Source organism: Hypanus sabinus, chromosome 15 (assembly GCF_030144855.1).
Source record: "Hypanus sabinus isolate sHypSab1 chromosome 15, sHypSab1.hap1, whole genome shotgun sequence".
Lineage (NCBI taxonomy): Eukaryota > Metazoa > Chordata > Chondrichthyes > Myliobatiformes > Dasyatidae > Hypanus > Hypanus sabinus.
In genome coordinates this window covers 85,874,895-85,893,038 of record NC_082720.1, presented here as the reverse complement: position 1 = coordinate 85,893,038, position 18,144 = coordinate 85,874,895, and the positions used below count along the sequence as shown (strand labels likewise).

At 47.6% G+C, this 18,144-nt stretch overlaps 1 protein-coding gene across 1 annotated transcript in view; it reads right to left on the bottom strand.

Annotated features, from left to right (window-relative positions):
* Positions 1–18,144, bottom strand: part of gemin5 (gem (nuclear organelle) associated protein 5) — an 84,875-nt gene that overhangs the window by 60,743 nt on the left and 5,988 nt on the right. Inside the window, exons 5-13 of the mRNA XM_059990660.1 lie at positions 17,056–17,169; positions 16,365–16,494; positions 13,370–13,532; positions 10,736–10,948; positions 7,665–7,750; positions 6,340–6,422; positions 4,718–4,854; positions 2,507–2,580; positions 1,413–1,594 (exon numbers count right to left, since the gene is read on the bottom strand). Coding sequence (XP_059846643.1) covers positions 1,413–1,594; positions 2,507–2,580; positions 4,718–4,854; positions 6,340–6,422; positions 7,665–7,750; positions 10,736–10,948; positions 13,370–13,532; positions 16,365–16,494; positions 17,056–17,169 — 1,182 coding nt within the window. The remainder of the gene's footprint in view (positions 1–1,412; positions 1,595–2,506; positions 2,581–4,717; positions 4,855–6,339; positions 6,423–7,664; positions 7,751–10,735; positions 10,949–13,369; positions 13,533–16,364; positions 16,495–17,055; positions 17,170–18,144) is intronic.

Here is an 18,144-nt window from a genome sequence, read left to right as displayed (position 1 = left end):
TATCAGCCTACCACCCTCCCCTCCGTACAACACTCACTGATCATCAGCCTACCATCCTCCCCTCCGTACAATACAACACAACACTCACCGATTATCAGCCTACCATCCTCCCCTCCATGCAATACAACACTCACCGATTATCAGCCTACCATCCTCCCCTCCATGCAACACAACACTCACTGATTATCAGCCTACCATCCTCCCCTCCGTACAATACAACACAACACTCACCGATTATCAGCCTACCATCCTCCCCTCCGTACAATACAACACAACACTCACCGATTATCAGCCTACCATCCTCCCCTCCGTACAACACAACACTCACCGATTATCAGCCTATCATCCTCCCCTCCGTACAATACAACACTCACCGATTATCAGCCTACCATCCTCCCCTCCATACAACACTCACCGAGTATCAGCCTCCATCCTCCCCTCCGTACAACAATCACCGATTATCAGCCTACCATCCTCCCCTCCGTACAATACAACACTCACCGATTATCAGCCTACCATTCTCCCCTCCATACAAGACAAAACTCACTGAGTATCAGCCTACCATCCTCCCCTCCGTACAATACAACACTCACCGATTATCAGCCTACCATCCTCCCCTCCATACAACACTCACCGAGTATCAGCCTCCATCCTCCCCTCCATACAATACAACACTCACTGATTATCAGCCTACCATCCTCCCCTCCGTACAATACAACACTCACCGATTATCAGCCTACCATCCTCCCCTCCATACAACATTCACCGAGTATCAGCCTCCATCCTCCCCTCCGTACAATACAACACTCACTGATTATCAGCCTACCATCCTCCCCTCTCTGCAATACAACACTCACCGATCATCAATGGCCTCTGCTACCTTGTGTTAAAAACGGAGAAAGGGCTCAACCAAATAAACTGTCCTACTGTGTACTGCTGTACTGGGCTGTGATTGTAAACCGGGCTGCTCGGTCACTGCCCACCACTGGGGGCGCTAGCATCGCGTGTTGCGTGAAGTTCAAACAATGATGCTTTTTTAAAAATCTCAATCTGTCATGGAACCCTGGATGAGAAACCCTGACCCAGAGGTAATATTGTGTGATCATTGGCAATTTATTATTTGAATAAGGGGCAACTCATTGGTTGACTCTTATCTACAGATTTGACTGGAATTTTCCTTGCGTAAATAAGCTACAAGAGGTCAGCGCCATCTTAGCCCCTCAGTATTTCCTCCCTCTCTTCACTTAGTACACGTCCATTACTGTTCATTTCAATTTCTCTTTGTTCTAATAAAATGATCAGGAAACAAGTTTTGTGCCTCTTCCCTGACTTCTGAATTAAAATCATTACAATCCAGCAGTTGGGTGGTGGGGGGGGGTGGGAATGGAAGCCAAAGGCCTGCAGACACTTACCCAACACAGTCCTGAGGTTGTGGACATAGACCACAGCGTTGTTGGATCCAGAGGCCAGCAGGAAGCCGAGCTCAGGGTCTGTGCTGTGGGTGTGGTGCCAGCGGATGGCATTGATGAGCTTGTGATGTGTCTGGACGGTGCACAATAACCTCAGGAGTGGAGCCTGGAAGATCTCAATGGAGCTGTAACAAGGACAAAGCAGGGAGACCCAGCTGGGTAACAAAGCCAGAAATATGAAACTGATCCCAACAGAGGTCACAGGGCGGAATCACCCCTCGTAAAACATGGCACAGGCCCATCGGCCCAACTGCTCCCCACTGACTAACGTGCCCCCTCCATGACCTTTGGCCTATCTCATTCGCGCTGAACCATTATTCCGTCTAGTCCCATCAACCTGCACCCAGACCAGTGCCCTCCATACCCCTCCTATCCACGTTACTACCCAAAGTTCTCTTAAATGTTGAAATTGGACCTGCATCCACCACTTCCACTGGCATCTCGTTCCACACTCTCACCACCCTCCGAGTGAAAATGTTACCCCTCAGGTTCCCCTTAAACATTTCACCTCTCACCCTTAACCCATGACCACTAGTACTCATCTCACCCAGCCTCAGAGGAAAAAGCTTGATTGCATTTACCCTATCGACACCCCTCGTAATTTTGTATACCTCTATTGAATCTCCTCTCAGTATTCTACATTCTAGTGAATACAGTCCTAGAACCCTTCCCTATATCTCAGGTTCTCAAGACCCGGCAACATCCCTGTAAATTTTCTCTGCACTTTTTCAACCTTACTTACATCTTCCCTGAAGGTGGGTGACCAGAACTGGACATAAAACTCCAAATTAGGCCTCACCAACATCCTGTACAACTTCAACATCCCATCTCTTGCACTCAATACTTTGATTTATGAAGGTCAATGGGCCAAAAGATTTCTTTATGACCCTATCTTCCTGTGACACCACTTTCAGGGAATTACGGACGCGTACTCCCTTTGTTTTACCGGGTGAACAGTTTATTCCGTGAGCTGCAGCCGTTGCACCCTGGTGAAGGTGACACTAACCGAACCTGAAACAGCGAGGTGTTCCTCTTACCCGTCATCATTGCCGATCGCCAGGACCGTCCCATCCGGCTTCCAGCTCAGTTCACTGCGGCCTGGCAGTTTGTGCTGCAGGATCGAGGGGAATTTTGGGAGAATTATTTCCAGCTAATTCACTTCTCATCAACCGCAGCACTTGCCCAGACAACTCCAACCACACTCAGGGACAGCTTGACACCCACAAAGAATTGTGATTTTATAAACCCTCCACGACCCAGAAAGTTTATCCCCCTCACTCGCTCCCCGTACAGACCACCCAGAACACAGAATGGTACAACACAGTTACTAGCCCTTCTGCCCATAATGGTGTTATTTACTAACTAACTACCCACTGGTCCCTTCTGCCTACACAACGTCCATATCCCTCCATTCATAGGGCTACCTAAACTGTACTCGCTGGAGTTTTGAAGAATGGGGGGGGGGGGGGGGGGGGATTTCTCCGCAACCTATCAAATATTGAAAGGCCTGGATAGAGTGGATGTGGAGAGGATGCTTCCTGTAGTGGGGAGTCTAATACAAGAGGACATAGCCTCAGAAGACAGATAGCCATTTAAAACTGAGCTTTGAAGGAATTTCTTTAACCAGAAGGTAGTGAATCTCTGGAATTCATTGCCACAGATTACTGTGGAGGCCAGGTCACCGGGTGTATTTAAAGCAGAGGTTGGTAGGTTCTTGTTTAGTCAGGGTGTCAAAGGTTACAGGGAGAAAGCAGGAGGCTAGGGTTAAGAGGGATAGTAAATCAGCCATGATGTAATGGTGAAGCAGTCTGTAATGATGAATGGCCTAAATCTGTCCAGTCTTATGATCTTAAGCACTTCTAACATACTTGCCTCCCGCACCACCTCCCACCCTGACCCAAAACATCAGCTGTCCAATTTCCCTCCATAGATGCCACTCGACCTGCCGAGTCAGGGGCAGGCTAGCGGAAAGTGTAACGCCTCACAGCGCCAGCGATCGAGGTTCAATTCCACCGCCATCCATAATGAAACTTGTAGGTTCTCCTCATGACCCCGTGAGGTGCCTCCCACATTCCAAAGACCATAAGACATAGGAGCAGAATTAGGCCATTCAGCCCATTGAGTCCGCTCTGCTTTTCTATCATGACTGATTTATTTTCCCTCTCAACCCCGTTCTCCTGCCTTCAGCCCAAACCTTTGACATCCTGACTAATAAAGAACCTCCGCTTTAAATATACCCAATGACTTGGCCTCCACAGCCATCTGCTTCAATAATTCCAGAGAATCACCATCCTCTGGCTAAAGAAATTGCTCATCTCTGTTCTAAAGGGACATCCTTGTATTCTGAAACCGTGCTCTCCGGTCCTAGACCCTCCCACTACTGAAAACATCCTCTCCACGTGCACTCTATCTAGGCCTTTCAGTATCCTAAGCTCTAGCGAAAACTGGCCTCGAGCCATTGAACACTCCTCATAGGTTAACTCTTCCCCTCCCGGGATAATTCTTGTGAACCCCCTCGGGGACAAATCGTATGGATCAGTGGAAGTGAGCAGTGGACATGCTACAGTAACGCCAGAAACACAGTGACACGTGCAGGCTGCCCCCAGAACATCCTCAGACCGCATTGGTCGTTGATACAAGAGATACATTTCGCTGTGTGTTTTGACATGCTCTCAATGGCCGTTTTATTAGTTAGAGGAGGTAAATAATGAAGTGGCCACCGAGTGAATGCTCGCGGTCTTTTGCTACTGTAGCTCATCCATCTCAAGGTTCAACGTGGTGCGTGTTCAGAGACGCTCTTCTGCACAGCACCATTGTAACGCGTGATCACCGTCACCTTCCTGTCAGCTTGAACCCGTCTGGCCAGTCTCCTCCGATCTCTCATTTACGAGGCGTTTTCCCTCACAGGACTGCTGCTCACTCAATGTTATTTTGTTTCTCGCACCATTCTCTATAAACTCTAGAGACCGTTGGGCATGAAAATCCCAGATCAGGAGTTCCTGAGATACTGGCACCGACAATCATTCTGCGGTCAAAGTCACCTAAATTACATATTTTCCCCATTCTGATCTGAACAACAACTGAATCTCTCGACCACGTCTGCCTGCTCTCAAGCATCGAGTTGCTGCCTTGCGACTGGCTCATTAGAGTGGGCGCACACCGAGTGCAGGTCTGACAAATACAGTGGAAATTAATCTCGTCCTCCTTCGGACTGCTTAGCGCTCCAGATTTCAGCATCGGTGACCCACCTTGATCCCATTTGTTTCCCGGATGATCTGGTTGATATCCTGAGCGTCTGCTGTCAGTCTCCAGGGGTTGTGCTGGAGGATAATCCCCTCGCCCGCACAGCTGTACAGGGTCACGGCTGGACCGTCCCCAGCCCCAGCTGACGGGAGAAAGACCAGGGTTCACAAGTCAGCGTTGCCAGCAATGCAAGGGTTAACCCACAATAACAACTTACATCTATGTAGCTTTGATGTAAACCAGAAGCGGGTTTAGTATGTTGTGAAACTTGTTCTGTGGCAGAGAGGGGGAGAGGGAGATATATATATCAATTAAGTGAATAGAGGAAAAAGAGAGGAAACAATACAGGTAGAGTTCATGGGTTCAATGTCCATTCAGAAATCTGATGGCGGAGGAGTAGAAGCTGTTTCTGAATCGTTGAGTGTGTGTCTTCAGGCTCCTGTGCCTCCTCCCTGACGATAGTAATGAGAAGAGAGTGTGTTCTGGGTGATAGGGGTCCTTGATGATGAAAGAAGCTTTTTCGAGATATTGCCTTTTGAGGATGTCCCTAATGTGGGGAGGCTAGTGCCTGTGAAGGAGCTGACTGAGTTTACAACTTTCTGCAGCACATTGGCGTCATTACGCTCAATGAAGTGTTGGCATCATTTCAAGAGCACCAGAATATAAAAGCAAGAATGCAATGCAGAGGTTCTATAAAGTGTTAGAATGTTCAAAGTAAACTTATTATCAAAGTATGTACTTATCACCAAATACTACCCTGAGATTCATTTTTTTGCCTTCTAGATAGGCAATACAATAGAATTAATGAAAGACTACACACAAAGACTGACAACCAACCAACGTGCAAAGGAAGAGAAACCGTGCAAATGCAAAAAATAATAATAATGATTTGAATTGAGAACAAGAGCACTTGAAAGTGACTCTGTAGGTTGTGGAATCAGTTCGGTGTTGAGGTGAGTGAAGTTATCCATGTTGGTTCAGAAGCCTGAAGGTTGAGGGATATAATTGTTCCTGGACCTGGAGGTGAGGGACCTGAGACTCCTGTACCTTCTTCCTGATGGCAACAGCGAGAAGAGAGGATGACCTGGACGATGCTGGAATTGCGTCAACAATTTTGGGTCTCACATCTCGGGAAAGATGGACAGGCACCGGAAAGAGCCCAGAGCTTTACGAGAGTCATGAATCAAAACGTATGAGAAACGTTTGATGCCTCTGGGCCTACAGTAGGATGAGGGGGGGATCTCATAGAAACCTATCGAATGTTGAAATACCTGGTTGTTGTCCATGTGGAGAGGGTGTTTCTTATATTGGGGGAATTAAGACCAAATTGGAGGATATCCCTTTAGAACAGGGATTAGAAGGAATTTCTTCAGCTAGACGGTGGTGAATCTGTGGAATTCATTGCCACAGACAGCTGTGAAAGCCGTCATTAGGTATACTTAAGCCAGAGATTGATCGGTAAGGATGTTAAGTGTTACAGACAGAAGACAGAATGGCCTAATTCCGCACCTATGTCTTTCAGTCTTGTGGTTACAGAACTGAATGCGCTGAATGTTTAGAAACTGGGATGGGATGTGTAGCCAAGAAAGAGGGTATGTGAAAACTCAAGGGGGTTGGAGAGACCCACCTGTAGTTACGGGAGGCACAGGGGGTCCCCACGCCAGAGCATACACAGTTTTCCTGTGGTAGGAGCTGGAAATCTGAGGAGACCTGGAATGAAAGGAGAGGAAATCATAAACACAAGGGATTCTGCAGATGCTGGAAATCCAGAGCAAAACACACAAATTGCTGGAGGAACTCAGCAGGTCAGGCAGCACCTATGGAGAGGAATTAACATGCGATATTTTCAGAGCGGGTAAGGTCAGTCAGTGGGGGATGGTGAAGGTGCAGCAGGGGTTGGAGCTGGGGTCAGAGGAGTGTAGAGGGTGAAGAGGAGGAGTGAGAGGGGAGAGGAGGATTGGGTGTTCAGTGAAGGTGGGTTGGGGTGACTCAACCTGCAAGTTAACCTTAAGAGAATATTGAACTAGGACAGTCCTTTCAGGTGAGCCAACACTTCACCTGAAAATCTAATGTGGCCATTTATTTAGAGCGACAGTGAGGAACAGGCCCTTTCGGCCCAGCAAGCCTCACCTCCCCCCCAACCCCCAGCAACCCACCGATTTAACCCTCGCCTAATCACAGGGCAATTTACAATGATCAATTAACCCACTGTCCGGTACTCCTTGGACTGTGGGAGGAAACCCATGTGGTCACAGGGAGAATGTACAAACCCCTTACAGAGGACGCTAGGACTGCTCTGAATCGTAAGAATGTCGCGTTACCATCTGCCCTACAACAGCACCTCTACTGTACTCAGTGCTCCCGATGTGGTCTCCTCTACATTGGTGACGCAAAGTAAACTGGGGGACCACTGTGAGCACATTCACTTCATTCCCCGTACATAGGATTTCCTGGTGTCCAGCCATCTTAATTCCAATACCTATTCTCACTCTGCTCATACATATCACAAGTCCCGGTTATGTGACCACTGATTCCAGGCAGGCAGTCTCTGACAGTATTGATAATGGCTGGGGTCACCCGCCTTGTAAAGACACTGTCCAGAAGGCGGCAATGGCAAACCGCTTCTGTGGAAGACTTTGCCAAGAACAATCTTGGTCACGGACAGATAAGGATCACTCACGTCACAGGAACCAACTGGAGTGTCGGTGTGGGCATCGCCTCCTATTCTCCCAAGTGATACGGGAACTCCGGATGTGATACAGAGGTTTCAATAGTTACGTTTAATGTCAGGGAAATGTATACAATGTACATCCTGAAATTTCTTTTCTTCGCAGAGGAGTGCCCCAAAGGTGAGAGAGTTCAAGCCCCCCTTACCAAGCAGAGGGAGGACTGAACAATACTTGCAGGGGGCAGGGAGAGCTCTGGAGAAAGGTGCTGACAAATGAAGCTCACTTGTTTGAGTAGATTTCGTAGATGCCCACTTTGCCATCCTCCGTCCCGAATGCCAGCAGGTTCTCCTTCGTCGGGTGCCAACACAGCTGAAACAAAGGAAACACGCTGAAGCGTATCGGATCGATTGTGAGAATGCAGCGAGTGCACAAGCAGCTGATCGGCTGGGCGGCGGATCGACTGGGCCTCCTACGTGCACGGCTCACTCTTTTCGCACAGGATTTTCTTTTTAATCTTGGCGGCATGTTCTCCCAGCACATACCATTACCAGTATGACTCAGTAAAAACGTTTAATGGGACTCCAAAACCATCTGTGCTTTGTGCATATGTAACGCACATCACCAGCAAAATTCCCAATAGATATCAGAGGCACCTTAGCCATAACAAGGAGACCATCTCCTGCAAGATGGCAAGGAACTGCACAAAGTGGGGAACACTGCCCAGCACATCACAGCAAACAGCCTCCCCTCCACAGACTCTGTCTGCACTTCTCACTGGTTCAGTAAAGCAGCCGGCAGAATCAAAGACCCCACCCTCCCCAGACATTCTCTCTCCCCCCCCCCCCCCATCAGGCAGAAGATACAACAGCCTGAAAGCACATCCCACCAGGCCCAAGGACAGCTTCTACCCCACCGTTATCAGTGAAAGCACGTCCCATCAGGCCCAAGGACAGCTTCTACCCCACTGTTATCAGTGAAAGCACATCCCACCAGGCCCAAGGACAGCTTCTACCCCACTGTTATCAGTGAAAGCACATCCCACCAGGCCCAAGGACAGCTTCTACCCCACTGTTATCAGTGAAAGCACGTCCCATCAGGCCCAAGGACAGCTTCTACCCCACTGTTATCAGTGAAAGCACGTCCCATCAGGCCCAAGGACAGCTTCTACCCCACTGTTATCAGTGAAAGCACGTCCCATCAGGCCCAAGGACAGCTTCTACCCCACTGTTATCAGTGAAAGCACGTCCCATCAGGCCCAAGGACAGCTTCTACCCCACTGTTATCAGTGAAAGCACGTCCCATCAGGCCCAAGGACAGCTTCTACCCCACTGTTATCAGTGAAAGCACATCCCACCAGGCCCAAGGACAGCTTCTACCCCACTGTTATCAGTGAAAGCACGTCCCATCAGGCCCAAGGACAGCTTCTACCCACTGTTATCAGTGAAAGCACGTCCCACCAGGCCCAAGGACAGTTTCTACCCCACTGTTATCAGTGAAAGCACATCCCACCAGGCCCAAGGACAGCTTCTACCCCACTGTTATCAGTGAAAGCACGTCCCACCAGGCCCAAGGATAGCTTCTACCCCACTGTTATCAGACCCTGGAATGGACATGTTGTACAATAAACTCTTGACCCCATAATATCACTCATGATTTGAACTCTATTGTTTACTTACACTGCACTTTCTCTGTATCTGTGCGATGGAGTTTCACACAAACACACACACACACACGTACATACACACACACAAACACACCACACACACACAGCCATACATACATACACAAACACACACACACACACACCCATACATATACACACACACACCCATACATGCACACACACACCCATACATAAACACACACACACACACACACACACACACACACACACACACACACACACACACACACACACACACACACACGTTCCCATCATACACAGTGGAGTACTCCATTTCTTCAGCAATGGGGATGTGTCAATGTGTATATGTTGTTAGTATACTGTACTTAAGGGAGATACTTCTACTTATTTTGTAATATGCTTGTAGCTACATCGCGGGGTGCTTCATATTCTAATGCATGTGCTGCCTTAAGTTAACTTTGTTGGTAATTAATGATATGTCCTGTTGTCTAATAACTGAGACGAATCACTCTCTGCGGCAGAGCGAGATTGAGCTGCCAGTTCAGACTGGTCAGCTACGAGTACGGAACTACTGAGATCTTTTTTTAAATATTGGTAACTTTCGTTGTGCTACCCTTGCTAACTTTTAAAATTCTTGTATTTTGTTGCGGCAACAAAAAAATCATAACATATGTGAGGGATGATAAACTGATTCTGATCTGGGTCTCTATTGTGGACTGAGAATGGGAAAGGGGCAGGGAGTGGGGAATCATGGTTAGGAAAAGTAGAAGGGCAAGGGAAGGGAGCAGGAAGCACCAGGGACACATTCTGTAATTGTTTGGAATCAAATAACCTTGCCTGGTGTCTCAGGGCTGGGTGTGTCTGCACCCACGCATCCTCCGCCCCTGACATTCCTTCTCTGCCACCTGTCCCTCAGGACCCCACCCCCGCCACTCTCAACATCCTTTGCTCCCACCAGATTTACAAGCACGCTCTCTGCTCCTAGTGCAAAAGTGTCAGGCACCCGAGTTACATGTATGTACCTAAGATTTTTGCACAGTTCTGTAAGAGACATTTGATAGGTAGAGGGAGAGGCCGGTTGGCGGGGGAGGGGAATCGGCAAGCAGGGAGGATGCTGTGGGTGGCATAGACTTGATAGGCCGAATGGCTTGGATCACTATGGCGAATGACACGCACTGCACCCGTGCACATCTGATGGGCCAGGGCGCAGGCCTTATGAGAATAGGTTGAGTGAACTCAGCCTTTACTCCTTGGAGTGATGGAGGATGAGGGGTGACCTGATAGAGGTGCACAAGATGATGAGAGCCATTGATCGTGTGGATAGTCAGAGGCTTTTTCCCAGGGCTGAAATGGTTGCCACAAGAAGACACAGGTTTAAGTTGCTGGGGAATAGGTACAGAGGAGATGTCAGGGCTAAGTTTTCTTCTCAGAGAGTGGTGAGTGCATGGAATGGGTTGCCGACAACGGTGGTGGAGGCAGATATGATGGGGTCTTTTAAGAGACTTTTAGATAGGTACATGGAGTTTAGAAAGATAGAGGGCTATGGGTAAGCCTAGTAATTTCTGAGGTAGGGACATGTTCAGCACAACTTTGTCGGCTGAAGGGCCTGTATTGTGCTGGAGGTTTTCTATGTTTCTATGACCCTGAACCGGGCTGACGGATAGATTAGCCTCCATTTTCCCCACACCAGCGAACTGACGGCCACTCACCGACGTGACCTTCGACTTGATGCCTTGCCAGAGGGTCTTGATGTCGTAGGGGCCCTGGAGCGAGATGGTGTCCCACACTCGGATCATCCCGTCGCCCACGCCCACGGCCAGCGAGCCCACGTTCACCAGCGAGAAGGCCAGGCCGTACACAAAACCGCCAAGCGTCGGCAGCGTCCAGCAGCAGTCCAGAGTGGACAGGTCCCAGCACTTTACCTGTGGGCAGCACGAGCAGCGGTCACTACGGGTCTTGAGAGGGTGGACAGGCCGCAGGAGGGGGTGGGATCCTTCGCCCGCGACCCCACTGGTCAGTACCCAGCAGAGCCAGTCAGCACGTTACTCATGTCAGTGAGCACCGGCAATACCCTACCTGCCATCAAGGCCACACAAACAGAAAGGTGCCGATAAAGAGCCAGTAACACCCTGCTCATGGACCGTTTGCCCCACTTCCCTCAGGGAGCAGGCTATGTGACATCCAAGCCAGGACCACCTAAAACAGTTACTTTCCCCAAGCAATAGACAACAGGTGCAGCAGTAGGCCATTCGGCCCTTCAAGTCAGCACCGCCATTCACTGTGATCATGGCTGATCATCCACAATCAGTACCCAGTTCCTGCCCTCTCGCCATACCCCTTGACTCCGCTATCTTTAAGAGCTCTATCTAACTCTTTCTTGAAAGCATCCAGAGAATTGGCCTCCGCTGCCTTCTGAGGCAGAGCATTCCACAGATCCACCACTCTCTGGGTGAAAATTTTTTTCCTGAACTCCGTTCTAAATGGCCTACCCCTTATTCTTAAACTGTGGCCTCTGGTTCTGGACTCCCCCAACATCGGGAACATGCTTCCTGCCTCTAGCGTGTCCAATCCCTTAATAATCTTATATGCTTCAATCAGATCCCCTCTCATCCTTGTAAATTCCAGTGTAAGGCTGACCAACAGCTCCACCCACTAACCTACCCTTCCACAGCCCCAACCACCACTACTTTATCATTTCCCCTCAGAGTCACCTTATATAGACACTCCTGTGCCTAGTGTCACTTTATGGAGGTGCAATCAATGCATATAACCTATCTTGTGTATTTATATTTATATCATCTATTTTATTTATTTGTATAACCTATTTATATTTATTGTGTTCTTTATCTTATTGTGTTGTTCGTACTACATTGGGTCTGGAGTAACTTGTTCCCCTTCATACTTGTGTACTGGAAGTGACATTAAACCATCTTTAATAGCTGAATCTCCTGAAGTTAGGAGATGAAATGTCAGTGAGGCAGCTGACGATCTGAATTAACTAGCCACGTCAATAGAAATATTAGAGTCCGCACTGAATATCAATCATGTTTTTAAACATTTTTTTATTATTAATCTCTCCCACATTAACACAGAATACTACAGCACAGAACAAGCCCTTCAGTCCTCACTGTCATGCTAGTCTTATAACCTACCCCAAAAATCAATCTAACCCTTCCCTCCTAAAAAGCCTTCCATTTTTCCGTCACCCATGTGCTGATCCAAGAATCTCCTAAATGCCCCTAATGTATCTGCCTCTACCACCACCCCTGACAGGATGTTGCACACATCAAACACTCTGTGTAAAAATCCTACCTTGGACATTCCCCACCTACACTTTCCTCAAATCACCCTAGAATCATGGCCCCTGGTATTCCACCCTGGGGAAAAACGTCTCTGGCTGTCCACCAAATCTGTGCCTCATCATCTCTATTAAATCACCTCTCATCCTCCGTCGGTCCCAAGAGAAACGGGCACTTGATGGTCTGCACCACATTGATGGGCCGAAGGGCCTGTTCCGGTGTGTATCCGCCTGAGGTGCTAATGCCTGTTTGCGACTGGTTTGGAATGATTTGGGTTCAAGTAAACGAGGTGAGATAATTTACAGAGTGACAGGGAAACAGGCCATTCAGCCCACCATAACCGTGTTGAACATGATACCAGATTAAACTAAAATTTATTTAGTGATACAGCATGGAGTAGACCCTCTGACCCTTCCTGCCACTCCACCCCAGCATCCCCACAACCCCAATTAACCCTCGCCCAATCACGGGATCATTTACAATCAACAACTACCCTACCCCCTACGTCCCTAGTCTGTGGGAGGAAACCAGCTAGCACGATGCTATTACACGATGCTATTACAGCTTGATGCATTCCGGAGTCCAGAGTCCAATTCGGACATCAACTGTAAGGAGATCCCATGGAATGCGTGGGTTTCCTCCGGGTGCTCCGGTTTCCTCCAAAGACGTACCAGTTAGCAGGTAAACTGGTCATTGTAAATTGTCCCGTGATTAAATAGGGGGGAGGTTGCTTATTGGTGTGGCTTGTAGAGCCACACGCGATCCGTATCCCCCATTCCACGGGGTCAGATTGTGCACACGCACACGTGCGTGTGTGTGCACCCTTAACTCCTGGTGGAGTCGTTGGGGCACCGTCATGACAAGCTTTTTGCACCGATCTTTTTGGTGATTGCTCATCATACAGCGCATCTGAAACCTGGCGGAGCCCATCCCTCTCCAGGTTTTAGGAACCGGCTGGATTCGAACTCGGGAGCTTTCACTCCGAAGTCCGGCGCTGATGCCACTATGCCACCAATCGGCCACATAATGTCGGGAAGCACTCACATCTCGGTCCATGGAGGTGGAGAGCAGCAGCTCAGGCCCGGCGTCTTGGCGGATGGAGCTCAGGTTGAAGACGATCCTGTTGTGGTTCTGGCCCTCAGATCGGCCCAACAGTGTCCATTTCGGCTTGGCCGACTTCGCCAAGTCCCAGAGCAGCAACTCCCCCCTGCAGGGGAAGGAAAGACCCCCTTCAAACAGCTGTCCACATTCACAGAAACGATCGATGGCAGAAGGGGGATGGGAGGTGAATAGCGGCTGCTGTAACGTGGCAGGTTTTGAGGAGAGAGCACCAGAGAGGTTGGGAGGACAAGAAAGAACTCCCAAGCTTGGGCTCTGGGCTTCTGAAGCCACAGTTACCAACAGTGAGGGATCAGAGTCCGATTTATTGTTTTGAAATTTAGCAAGTCAGGCAGCATCAACTGAGAGGACAAACAGTCAATGTTTCTGACTGAGATCCTTCATTAGGACTGCTTATTCCCCTCCGTAGATGCTGCCTGACCTGCTGTGTCTTGTGTGTGTTGCTCAGGATTGCCAGCGCCTGCAGAATCTCGTGTTTTAGTTGTGAAATTTGCTGTTTTGTAGCAGCAATAGTGCAAGCAGGACAAATCAGTATAGGCTACAATAAAAATAAATTGAAGGGGCTGAGGCCTCTCTTATTCATATGTATTGGGCTTGTCCTAGCTTGGAGAAATTCAGAGAGATGTTTTTTTAAACTTTATCTCATATACTTAATTGCTATTTGGAACCTAACCCTGTGATTGCTCTTTTCGGTACTTCGGGAGAAGCTGACACGCATTTAACTCCGACTAAGCGTCGTACATTGTACTTCACCTCTTTTTGCCAGACGTGCAGTCCTTCTTAGGTGGAGAGATGCTGCCCCACCACTCATGCTCAATGGCTCAGAGATATAATGTCCTGCTTAGACCTAATTCAGACAGAAAAGTTCCAAAAGGTCTGGTGACCTTTTCTTGAATATTTTCATAATTCACAGTTAGATTAAGGGTGCATCCCTCCCTTTTTTTACTTTGCATTTAAATCCCTTACTTCCAGCTTCTTACAGTTAAGATTTATGGGGTTTTTTGGTGCAAACATATTATAGATTAGGTAGTAGGCAATATACCTTCATTTTATAAACACAGCTCTGTGGTGATATAGTTCTGATTAACTTTTTTAAATATCCCTAAGGCTGGCTTGGAGTTGGGTAGTGGGAGGGTGGGGTAGTAGCTAACTTTATAGCATTCTAATATGGGTGCTTTTCTTAATTGTTATAAACTGTGCTTTTGATATGTTTGTTTTGCACTGTATAAACCTCTTTTTTGTTTTGTTGCATTGTAAAAACTCATAAAAAAAGTTAATAAAATAAATAAATTGGTACAAAACAAAAAGACAAAATGAGGCGGTGTTCATTTTGTCAATGTCCATTCAGAAATCTAACGGCAGAAGGGAAGATGTTCCCAAAACATTGAGTGCATGTGTCTTAGTACTGAGACCGCAAAGTCCTTAGTAATGGATGGTGCCTTCTTGAGCCACCACCTTCTGAAGATCAAAGTTCATAGTAAGTTTATTGTCAAAGCACACATATGTCACTAAATACAACCCGGGATTTGTTTTCCTGCGGGCATGCTCAGTAAATCCAATAAACACAATAGAATCAATGAAAGACCAGACCAACAGGGCATAGAACCAGTGTTGAACAACAAACTGGGTAAATACAAAAAGAAAGAAAGAAATAATAATAATAAATAATCAAACAATAAATATCAAGAACATAAGATGAAGATTCCATAGGTTGTGGGAACATTGCAATGATGGGGTGAGTTATCCACTTTGGTTCACAAGGTTGAGGTTTCTGCCTGATAGTGTGAATCCTGAGGTTCCTGCACCTCCTTTCTGACGGCAGCAGCGAGAAGAGAGCACGTCCTGGGTGGAGGGGGTCCCTGATGGTGGATGCTACTTTTCTGTGATAGTATTTCAATGGTGGGGAGGGTTGTGCCCACGATGGAGAGTTTACAACTCCCCGCAGCTTTTTCTGATGCTGCGCAGTGACCCCTCCATACCAGACGGTGATGCAACCAGCTGGTTCCCTCCAGCAGTATATTATGTCGAGTGGCTTAGTGACTAGTTGATGAATCTATTTTCTTTCTTTTTCTACTTTTAAATTAATTCCCTTTCTTTCTGTATTCTATTCTTTACTGAGTAAATAAATATTAAACTAATTTCTTTGAGCGTCAAAGTACACTCATGATCAAAGTACGTATGCAGTATACATCCGAGATGTCTTCCCAGACAGCCACGAATCAAAGGAAACCATGCAACACCGTTCAGCGAAAATATCAATCCCTCCCCAATGAGCCCAAAAAACTGCACAAATGGCAAAAAAACGAGTGAAAAACACAAAATATAAAACACAAAACCCAAAGAGTCCCGGCACATTGAGTTCAAACCAGCATGGTACCGTTCTTTATCTGCAAACTGCCCCGATTAAAATCGCCCGCAGCAGCAACAACAAAAAAAACAAGTGAGCAGAAACTCAATGCAGAAACTGCACTGACTTCTTACTCAATATCACTCACCCCAACTCTGAACTGCTCTCACAATCCATAGGCTCACTTTCAAGGACTCTTCATCTCACGCTCTCAATATTTATTGCTTATTTATTATTTTTGATTTTTCTTTCTCTTTTTCTATTTGCACAATTTATCTTTTGCACGTTGGTTGTTTGTCCAGCTTGCTGGGTACGGCTTTTCATTGATTCTATTGTGTTTCGTTACACTTACTGTGCATGTCTGCAAGAAAATGAATCTCAGGGTTGTGAATTCTGATACACATTGATAATAAACTTGCTTTGAATTTGTTCACCAAGACCTCCTGCTGCTGAATCAGAAGAGGAGGAAGAATGATTTTTTAAAATATTTCCGTCACTCTCGAGTGCATTGAAGAGGTAATCGGAAGCAAGGATGACGGTTCAAGGAGCAGACTGGCCAGAGGAACTACTTACCCAAAGCTGCTGGACAGCAGCTGGGTGGGGCGGCCCTGGGGCCAGTGCAACGTGAGCCATATCCGCTCCTTAGTCCCTATGTCGGCCGCTCCTCGCCTCTTCAGCTGAGGCAACTTCAGGGTCACCAAACCTGTAAGACAGATCGTTCCAGATCCGAATCAAGCACGGAGAGCTTCACCGTGTCTCAGGCACTAAACAAACCAGAAAGGGGGAGGGTTCCACAGATTCACCACCCTCCAGTAAATCCATCGAATGAAGCTCTCCCCACACCATCCCAGGGCAGGGAAAGCACAGACTAGCCAAAAGCCAACGTGCAGATGCTGGAAATCCACAGAACACAGACAAAATGCTGGAAGAACTCAGCAGGTCAGGTAGCATCTATGGAGAGAAATAAACCGCTGACATTTTGAGCCCAGACCCTTCATCAGGGCAGGAAAGGAAGGAACGTGGTGGGGGGGGGGGGGGGGGGGGAAGAGTACAACCTGCCAGGTGAGGGTGAAGGTGGGTGGGGCAGTGGGGATGAATCAAGAAGCTGGGAGGGGAGAGGTGGAAGAGGTAAAGGGATGAAGAAGGAGGAATCTGATTGAAGAGGACTGTGAACCATGGAAGAAAGGAGAGGAGGAGGACGAGACAGAGGTCTATTTCGGAGAAGTGTGAGGGAATGAGAGGGAGTGAGTGAAGTTAAATTTACCTTTCCCCTTAGAGCAGTTCCAAATCCGAACTGTCTGGTCCCTGCTCCCAGACGCCAGCGCACAGAACCGTACCGTCTCCTCTTTTACATGGTTCCCATTCTGTTCATCAGTTTCTGACAGGAAAAGAAACACTCCAGATGTTTAAAAAACACTTGTGTTGTCCCTGTGAAAGGACACACTCCCAGAGTAGGCACAAGGCTGGTTTAACAAAACCTGAGATGTGGGGTAATACAGAAAATAACACTGACATGAGAAAGTCACTATCCTGTTCAATTGTAAATTTAGACATACTGCTAGACAGTGAAACTCCCTCTTCACTGTCCCGTCACACACTCCCAATACAGGGACAGCACATATTGAACACAGAGTGAAACTCCCTCTACACTGTCCCGTCACACACTCCCAATACAGGGACAGCACATATTAAACACAGATTGAAACTCACTCTACACTGTCCCATCACACACTCCCAATACAGGGACAGCACAAATTAAACACAGAGTGAAACTCCCTCTACACTGCCCCGTCACACACTCCCAATACAGGGACAGCACAAATTAAACACAGAGTGAAACTCCCTCTTCACTGTCCCGTCACACACTCCCAATACAGGGACAGCACAAAATTAAACACAGAGTGAAACTCCCTCTTCACTGTCCCGTCACACACTCCCAATACAGGGACAGCTGCCCTTGTCAACTTGCTCCTGGGGCTGGCAAAAACAGCCATCCGTGGGTCTTGGAAACGGGTGGCAGAAGGATCTGCCCAGGCAGACTGTCTAGAAATGTTTAGGGGGTATGTTCGTGCTCGGGTAACTATTGAGAAGGAACACGCACAGTCCACAGTGACCTTAGAGGCGTTCCGGGGCCGTTGGGCTCTGCGGGGTGTAATTGTCATCATTCAGAGAGATGGGAATATTTTGGTTTAATGTGTGTTGTCTATTTGTAATGGAGTAATTGTGTTATCACTGTTTTGTATGTACTGTATAGCACCGAATTAAAGGAAATTTTGTATTTAAAAAAAGACAGGGACAGCACGGGTTAGACACAGAGTGAAGCTGCCTTCACACTGTCCCATCAATCATTCTC